We start from the raw sequence: 9,954 nt of genomic DNA on the forward strand, positions 1-9,954 counted from the left end.
GTAAAGTATGAAAATTACCTGATTTTTTTTTTTTTTTTTACAATAATTGAAAAACTTTAAATATTTATAGTAACATTTATAGCAATGTTAATGTTTTATGATTACTAGTGATGTTGTGCTTATGCTATTTTGGACAGTATCGAAAAAGAATAATAAATTTGAAGTTGTTGTTTAAGAGTTATATAAATATTTACCATGGTCCAGCTCACTTGGGAATAGATTTGCCTCCATGCGGCATGCAAGCTGTAATGAGTTTGACACCCCTGATTAAGAGCATCCAATTTACCTACCATGCATGTTTTCCAAATGTGCGAGGAAACTGCTGACTATTATTTAAGGGAAAAAAAAACACTATGAAAACTGATGAGATACTTGAGCTTTTGAACAAGCTCGGCAAACTCTGCACAACTGCAAAATCTGTTTTCACCAAGTCTAAAAGCAGGGAAGCCTTACGTGTGACAGAAACTTGATACCCACTACACCATAGGTCTCAAACTCCAGTCCTCGAGGGCCGCAATCCTGCATGTTTTCAATGCTTCTGACTTAAACACACATGATTCAAAGTATTGGCTCATAAGCAAGCTCTGGAGGTGATTTTAAAGGAGCAGCATCAAAAACTTGCAGAATTGCTGCCCTCAAGAACTGGCGTTTGAGACTTACGCACTCCACCATACAGTAGTGTCGAACTCCAGTCTTCGAGGGCCGGTATCCTGCATGTTTTCCTATTTTCTCTCCCTAACACACATGAGTCAAATGTTCTTAAAGAACCCAAAAGACTCATTCATATCAAAGCTGAATATTTTTAGAAGTTGGAGTGGGGCTTTTTTAGATTTAACTATTTTATAAGGATATATGTGTGTGCAGGTGACTATTACTGTGCGTAATTATTATGCAACTACACAAAACACAAATACATACCCATTTCAATAATTTATTTTCCCCAAGGAAACCAATATAACAGCTCAACATCACAAATACACATTTCTGACATTCAAAAACAAAACAAAAACGAGTGACCAATATAGCCACCTTTCTTTGCAAGAACACTCAAGAGCCTGCTATCCATGGATTCTGTCAGTGTTTTGATCTGTTTACGATCAACATTGCGTGGAGCAGCAACCGCAGCCTCCCAGGCATTGTTCAGATCATCAAATCTCATATTTGATGACAGGTTCTCTATGGGGCTCAAATCAGGTCAAAATGGAGGCCATGTCATTACTTTGTCTTGTTTTAGACCCTTTCTTGCCAGCCCTACTGTGGAGTACTTGGATGCATTGTCCTGCATGAAAATCATGTTCTTGGATGCGGACATCTTCCTGTAACACTACTTGAAGAAGGTGTCTTTCAGAAACTGGCAGTAGGACTGAGAGTTGAGCTTGACTCCATCCTCTATGACAGGGGTGGCCAAGTTCGGTCCTAAAGAGCCAAAATCCAGCCAGTTTTCATTGTGTGCCTTCAACTAACACACCTGATTCAAGTGATTAGCTCATCAGCATGCTTTGCAGAATCCTGATCACGACGCTGATTTGAGGCAAGTGTGTTGTTGAAGAGATACATTGAAAACAGGCTGGATTGTGGCTCTTGAGGACCGAACTTGGCCACTCCTGCTCTATGACTCCATCCTTGATTTTATTAGACCTCACCACTTCTCATTACAGAGATGCAAATCACCTGATATGCTAAATTGGTAGTAGGCTTTCCAACCTATAGCCTACAGCTTGGGAGTTTTTGCCTAATAATGGTGCACTCCCTGTAAAACGCTGATGCTTGAGCATTTTATCAAGCTTGGCAAACTTTGCACAATTTCTCAAAAGTGGTGAATGAAGGCAGTTTTCACTCAGTCTCAAAACAGGAACTTTGTGTGTGATGGAAATTTGAAGAGCAAAACACGATGGAAATTGCTGTGAAGCTCAACATTTTAGTGAGCTCATGAATATCTCAGACAAAAGCTCATAATGACAATCAAGAAATGAAGTTGTTTTCTTCCAGTCTCAAACCAGGAATCTTATTGCGTGTTAATGTGAAAATGATTAAGCACTAAATTACAGAAAACATCCCCATCTCATTGAGGACTTAAATTTTGACAACTTCTGGGGGCCTTTTGGCGACTTTGAACGAAACCTGTAGAAATCAACAGCCACTACGTTCAAGGACACTCGCCAGCATTCGCCCCTCAATGGGAAAGGGGTTTAAAAGACACGTCTCTTAGTAGGGCTGACAAAAAGGCAAGCTATGTGACTGCCAGCTTGCAGAGGCAGTATATCCCTAATATGGGTACTGTAGGCTGCTTCGGGTCTTCGTTCCTTGTTAGCATAGTGGACAGTATCTCTGCCTGTCACTACATAGCTGTGGAGAGTGGGCAAGCCTGAATAATTGCGATAAAGAAGTGTATCCTGAAAGCAATCTTGTCTTTTATATATATATATATATATATATATATATATATATATATATATATATATATATATATGTTTGTGTGTCAGAGAATTCTTAGAAAAAAAAGTCCAAGACAAGCCCAAACTAGGCTGTAAAATAATAACTCAGACCAACCAAGACTGACCTTTCTTGCAAAGTGAAGGCTTGGCTTTCACTTCCATTCTCGCCAAAACCGTTCGAAGCCCAACTGTCCGTGCCTGCTTTTTTTTTGTTCAGCAAAGCATTGCACATTACAAGACATAACAAAAAAAGAAGAAATAAACACATAATGATAACAACCTAATACAGTATATGATTCCTTTCACATTATGAAACTGTGTTAATGTCATTTTATTTTATATTAAATTGTGAATGTATGCATGACTATTCAATGAAGCAATCAATTCAATCAGTTGAATACATTTTTAGAAATGTAATAATTTTGAAATTTGTCAAATATACCCACATAATTCACGTCATCATCAAAGAGCTTGATTATTTAGTCACTAACATGTAGCAGAGGAAATTGATCCAATTTGTTATGAGGTAGTGTGCAGTTCAGTATGGCTGAAAAGTAACATATATATACTCGTTGTGAAATTGAATGTAGGTGAATGAAAAGGGCATTTATGTTTGGCTTGAATTATTTTTTGTTTTGATTTCTGCAAACATTTGCAATGCGGCGGGAGCCAATCACGTGTGTTATAAAAGTGCCAATCTCCCTCTTGAAATCAACTTTGGGTGTCCTACAAGACACGGGGCGCGAGGTAGCAAGGGATCACTGCATATCTCATTATTTAAAACAATATTGTGTGGGTATTGAAAATCTCAAAATTCTCTACCTTGTAGGGCAGTGGAAAGGAAAACATTGGGGAGTTTGGTCCCTCTCTAAGGTGTTTTGGGTCCCTCAGATAGTTCAGGTTGCTCTGAGGCTCCAACGGCAGCAGCGCTTTCACTATCGATTTTTTTTTTTTTTTTTTTTTAGGCCTCATGCTAAGTTCAGATGGAGTGCATCGTTTACGCTCTACGCAAGGCGTATTGTCGGAGGTCAAGATGAAGTTCACTTTTCACACGACAGTATGACGCGAGGGGAGGGGAGTGAGCTTGCTGTGCACTTTACAGTGGATTCGGAAAGGAGAGCATTGCTGAGAACGTTCACTTTTACGGGATATTGCAGATCCAATATTTTCTCCGACAGCACCTTTATTATTATTTTTTTTAATATTGCGCGTCCCTCGCTTTCACGGCAATACTCGTCTGCCAAAAAAAACAAAAAAAAGTTTCAATGTCGCAATCATGTGGCCAATACCGTGCTACCATGATTCGTTCCTGCCCCCTGCTTGAGACTTTGAACATTTCCAAAGCTGATTGGCTGACGCGACACGACACGCGACAAAAGTTCAATTTTTTTAACTTCTCGCGTCACACGTAATTACGCGCCGCGCGTTGCTCCATCGCGCTCCATCAACTCCGTTGACTACAATACAAAAACTACGCTCTTCACGCTCCATCTGAAAGCGACATCAGAAGCACACGTACGCATTACTGGGCTACACAAGCTACTTTTCGGAGCATTTAAAAATCAATTAACCTGCATCAACAATTGAAACCTATCATTATATGTGATATTACCAGAACTTAAAATAATTAATAATAATTTTAAATTATTTGTCCACAAAGTTTAACGAAGTCCACCAAGTGTCATGTTGGTGCGGCATGTTGGTGACGGATGTGGAAAGGTGGATCCAAAATGCAGGAAGGCAGGATGACATGGGATCAATAAAACAATTTATTACTCACAGAAGCTGGGCAAAACACGAAACACTAGAGCTACACGAGAGCTGGAACACGCTCATGACAAGTGACACAGATTACACTAACGACAGATGCCAGGGAAAAACAACACAAACCCAAAAGCAAAATAAGTCAAACTCCATAAAATAAAGCAACAATAGGAAAAACCCAGACAGATCGTGACACCAAAAGCAGGCAAGCTTTAACAAGAATGTACGCTAAATTACACAATGCACTTTAATATCAGAACATCATTTTATTTCTTTACAACTAATTGAATGCGAACAAAATAAAATTACAAAAAATGTTAAAAATGAAAATAATAAATCAAATGCTCGACTAACCAAAACGTATGTCTCCCACTTGTTTCAAATGTTTTCAAAATCCATTCTTCTTTCTTTCCTCAGAAAGACTTCAGTGACTTGCTTGTAGAGTTTTTGCATTTCTTTTCTAATAATAACCCCTTTTGTATTGACATGGACGCTGAAAGTCACGGTTATCATGTTTGATTATGTAGATTTGACTTTAATTCGACTTCCAGGCGCTGCTAATTTGACATAGATGCTGAAAGTCATTGGGACAATGCTGAAAGTCTTGGCGGTCCAAGTTCCGTTTTGTTCAGCCATGGTGGGTTGAAAAAAAAAAAAAGCGAGTAGATTTGAATTTTCTGCTAAATGTCCGCGGGTCTGGCTTTGATGTAAGCTGTGCCTCATAGTTGCAGTTAGCTTACGGTTGAGCAACATGTTTTTTTCTTTTTTGCTTTTTTTTTTTTTTTTTAATCAATAACTACTTCCAACTTTAAAAGATGGTGGATCAATGTAGCACCACATTCGTGCAATGAGCATCCAGTCACGTCACGTTCAATGTGAGGCCTCTAGATGGCGAACTTATGACTCGCTTGACTATTACAGCTGTCTATCAAGTACTGTATTAGGGCCAGTGACATATCCATCTGTGCTTGTGCAGACGTCCGCGCCGTGTTGATGCGAATGCCCTGGCTTCTGGCGAAAGCAGATTTCACACAGCATAGCGACACAATTGAGCTGAATTCTAATTGGCTAAAAACTCTAACATAAAACTACAACACTGCAAGGAGCGTCACCAAACGGATATAATATGACACGAAAAGAACAGAATATGGAGAATAATTATATATATTAAAAAAAATATATATATATATATATGTAGAAAAAATAAATGTAAAATGAAATTGACTTTTATTATGGTTATTATAATTATTATAGTTTATTATAGTTGTAGCAGACCCCCGATCAAGGTTGACGCTTTACTGGTGATTTGATCTTTTATTGATGAGCGACATTGTCATTCATTGCCATCATTGTCACTTTCACCGTAATTGCAGCCACCTGGATACCGTCACCTTCACCTTCATCACCATCACCATCACCGTAAGAGCTTTTGCCTCTTCGGAGGGACTTGCTGGCTACCGTTCAAACAAAACTACCGGTCAAAACTCAAAGCTCCGTGCCAACAGGCAATCAAGCTACCTTTTATATATACAAAACCGGAAAGTGTGAAGGAAAATTAAAAGTGTCCGATACAAACCAGAAGATGCCTTTCATGCATCAAGTTCTAAAAGGAAACCATGGCCGTAATGGCTATTTACAATAGTTATGATTATATCCGGAGATTTTAGGCTAGCAGAGAAGGCCTTGCTAGCCCTGACGGTCCACCACTGCTAGGATATATAGCTGGAATTCTTTGTCCCAATGGTATTTTATTACAATAATAATAATAATAATAATAATAACAATAATAATAATATAAACGTGCCACAGAAGTGAAAATGATCACCAAACGCCTACAATACATAGCAATAAGTGTACTCTATAGCAACACAAATACATAGCACATATCAATATATTTCCGCATTACTAGATGGTTAATTTAAGATAACTTGTACAACGCAAGCTACCTTGTTGACAGTGGGCGCGGCACTGGCTTGTTGTGTATGGAAAAGTTGCTAAATGCCACTTGAATCCTTAGATACGTATGTAAAGAACGGCTGGGATGACATTTTACGTTACTGTTATGATACCCACACCCACTGCGATTTTTTTTTTTTTTGAAAAGCTGTGGGAGGCATTGTCCCAACGGGAGTAAAGGGGTTAAATCTAATCATTGTGTGAGAACGTCGTTTTACTCAAACGGTTACCATGTAAACAAAACGCCGGTTACGTCATACCGAAAGATACATCTATAATTCGCGCAAAGGCTTGTGGGGCGTAAGAATAAGGTGAATAAATTGCATTTTACGAAGGAATATCTTATCATACAGTTGGCAGCGTGAGTCAAAGAGCGCATGATTAACACTCTATGATTACAACGTATGGGGTCTCTTTTTTTCTCTTTGTGAGCTTCTGTGGCTTATTTTAACGTGACATTTAAAATCTTTCTCACACTCCGAACAAGCTGGTCAATTAAACGCCACAGCTGTATACCGCCGACAAAAGTTACGTGTATGAACATACTTGACAAAGATGACGTGACCAAATACTCATTTAACAAATGATGCCACAACGAAATGAAAGGACGAGCAACACGACGATGTAAAAGATCGAAACTTGAAGTACATCACGGTACCGTTCAAGAGAAACAATAGCAGAACTGTCCCTTCAGCACCAACAAAATACTATATGAGTGACTCCACAACCAATAACCGCTAACAATTAATAATGATGCTTCCATCGCATTTGAGCTCGGCAATTATTATTCTGTGGAAGGTATCGTGTGGCATTTGAACCAGGTGTGGCAAATGTTTAAGGCAGTGGAGGTGGATTAGGAAAGAAAAGAGACTGATTTTGCCGACTTACCATCAATCGCCATGATGCGTTTTGGATTGGACCAAATCAGGAAGCGAAGGGGGGTGGTGGGGTGATAGCTAGACCACTGCAAGAGGGAGATGGTTTAGTCTATTATGAAACACAACTTGCCCACCTGGTTTTCAAATATAAATTAATAAGTAAATCAATTAATAAAGTTGCCTTGAATGTATCATGTATTTTTGTGTAGCTAACACCATCAATAATGTTAATTAAATGTTGAACCCCTGAATCCCTGAAGGCTTTTAGAACTCTTAATCGACACGCACAAGCAGTTATGCATCTGATCGTGCACACTGCTGATGCACATGCCCAAGGAGTGACCCAAAATGATTGGAATCCTGCTGCTGCATGTTATTGCGATTCATCTCGTTTAAGATTATTCAAAAGAAACACATTCAATAGCTATTTCTTAAAATGCCCTTGGACAACTGAGCAGAGAACAAATTATTCAAAAGAAACATTCAATCGCAATTTTTTAAAATGCCCTTGGACAATTGCGCAGAGAACGTTTTGCTTGGAGACCTATTTTCAGACTAGTTCTTTTAAATGTGTGGAAAAAATGGGAAAAAATAAGTTTGAAAACCACAATTTAAAGGAAACTGGAAACATGGAAGAGAGACCTTTATATCAAACATTAAGCATTTTACTTCAGTCAGTGGCTCATAAATCACTTCCCATTTATGACAGAAAATGCTGTTTGTTTTTTGTTTATTTTATTTATTTACGTACATGTTTCAATGTTATTTGGGGTGTTCAGGGATATGGGAAATGGCATATACAGTTGCAGTACTTCTCAACCAGCAGGGAAATAATCATGTGTGAAGCAGGAAATAATCCCCTTAGCCTGACTCATTTTTTATTGTGGGCCACATTATAATAGTTCTAGCTTCTGTCAGAGAGCCAACATGACTGCGAAACAAATATTAAGTGTGTTCATCACACACTTAGCTCGTTTTGAAATCAGAGTCTGGTAAAAACAGTTCAAAAGAGAGAATGGGTTATTTTCCCCCAAAATTGTAAAAGTTGAGGACATCTTGCAAGCTTGGTATTTTAGCCAGGAACTTGAAACGTATTTATTCGAGTTGAACTAAGTAGGACATCACTGAATGTCTAAGTGTGAAGTGCAGGGACCACTGCTGCTGTAAATACATTTGACCTGATTTGAGTGGTTAGACATCTGCCCCCACGGAACATGACCCGCACAACACAGAGATCTATAGTTCATGTGAAAATATGGTGGAGGAACATTAAAGGTACACTTGCTTGAGCTGACGCTAAGAGGATCCAGAATTGTCACGCAAAACTCATTGCTAAAGGATCTGTGGCTGAGACTTGAATTACTGTACCATTGTGTTTACCTTTATATCTAGAGGTTAGCAAGTGTAAAAAAAAGGATCCTCGAACGTTTTGTCTTCTGAGCCTCTATGGCGTCAGTATCTTATACAATTGTCCAAATTGCTGTTATCATCCCCTTCCCTATCTACAGTCCATATGGAAGGAAGGATGGCAGTCCAAGTGTGGTGTTCTGCTCTGTTTCCCCCCTGTGTTACTTTTTTTCTATTGTTGCAGACCTTTCCTTTCCCCTGTAGCCACCAGCTGCTCACCTGCGTTCCATCAGCCATTAACTCTCTATTTTGGTGCAGCCAGAATAAATGGGTGGCATTGGATTATTCTCTGGACCTACTATTTGTTACATGATATGATCCGAATCCTTCCTGCATTAAAAACATGTTAGATGCTTTGTGTAAATACCTTTTGTTGTTTTGTTGAATGCTACTTTGTTCTTCGAGTAAATAACATCAGTGTTTTTGCTAATTTGTTGGTAGCTACTTTACTTTTTTTTTGCCTTTCGACATAATCCTTCTGGTGGATTTCTAACCAGGAAGTAAAACAGCTCATTTACTGAAACCCCGCCTCTCACCATGTGGCTGCCGCACTTCATGACATTGTTCTAAGGTTGACCGCTATGACAAAACAACAAAAACGTCAACTTTGTAGCATTCGGTAATGGGAGACAGAGGCGGAGTGAATGACAAAGCCAAAAACAGGCGTTGAAACAAACTGGAGTTGCCAACAAAGCAAAAGACATGTCAAGAGAGCACACACAGTGACACCTGTTCCTGCTATTAAATCTGTCCCCTCTGGTAACCACTACTCATAACAAGAGTTCCCCCGGCCGGTTAAATATTTACAACAAATGTTGCTTGCCTCTCTTGTCATTTCCGCCACTTGCACATTTTTGACACAAAAACTTTGTAACTAATAAATGAAACGTTGCTGTTTACATGACTAACTCGGTGCAAAATTGGTCCTCACCAAACCCAGAATAAAAATCAAATTAAAAATGTGAAGGGCTCCTTGGATAAGGTGCTTGTGTATTTACTCTTGCACAGGAGGTACGGGGGCAATGTAGATGCGGGGGCTTTTGATCATGTTATTGCATCTTGAAGGTTCATCTGCTCAGGTAGGATGGTGCTGAGAGTACAGAATAAGCAAGGAATTCTTTGAAATGTATCAATGAGGGAAAACAACACTTTGGGAGTGTTTAGGGTGAGAAATGAACATCGCAACATGGTCACTGGTTTAAATAAATGTAATCTTTATGATGCATTCACATAACATTAAAAGAAAGCATATAACTTTTTCACTCCTATTTCCGGCCTCAGAGCAGATCAAATGCCCCGCATCAACAGAACATTGGGTTTTATATTATATTATATTTATATATATATATATATATATATATATATATATATATATATATATATATATATATATATATATATATATATAATATAAATATAATATAATATAAAACCCAATGTTCTGTTCTTCCTGGATGATACAATGGCTTCTATAGATAGACAGACAGGCTACTATCAATGCACTATCAACAGCG

The 9,954-nt window shown here is 38.6% G+C and overlaps 1 protein-coding gene across 1 annotated transcript in view; it reads right to left on the bottom strand.

The window, feature by feature from the left end:
* Nucleotides 1-5,614, bottom strand: part of syt14a (synaptotagmin XIVa) — a 45,878-nt gene extending 40,264 nt beyond the window's left edge. Inside the window, exon 1 of the mRNA XM_088433673.1 lies at nucleotides 5,585-5,614. Coding sequence (XP_088289799.1) covers nucleotides 5,585-5,614 — 30 coding nt within the window. The remainder of the gene's footprint in view (nucleotides 1-5,584) is intronic.
* Between the last annotated feature and the right edge of the window lie 4,340 nt (nucleotides 5,615-9,954).

This window comes from Hippichthys cyanospilos, chromosome 14 (genome assembly GCF_059441005.1).
Source record: "Hippichthys cyanospilos isolate Australia breed blue-spotted pipefish chromosome 14, RoL_Hcya_1.0, whole genome shotgun sequence".
Classification (NCBI taxonomy): domain Eukaryota; kingdom Metazoa; phylum Chordata; class Actinopteri; order Syngnathiformes; family Syngnathidae; genus Hippichthys; species Hippichthys cyanospilos.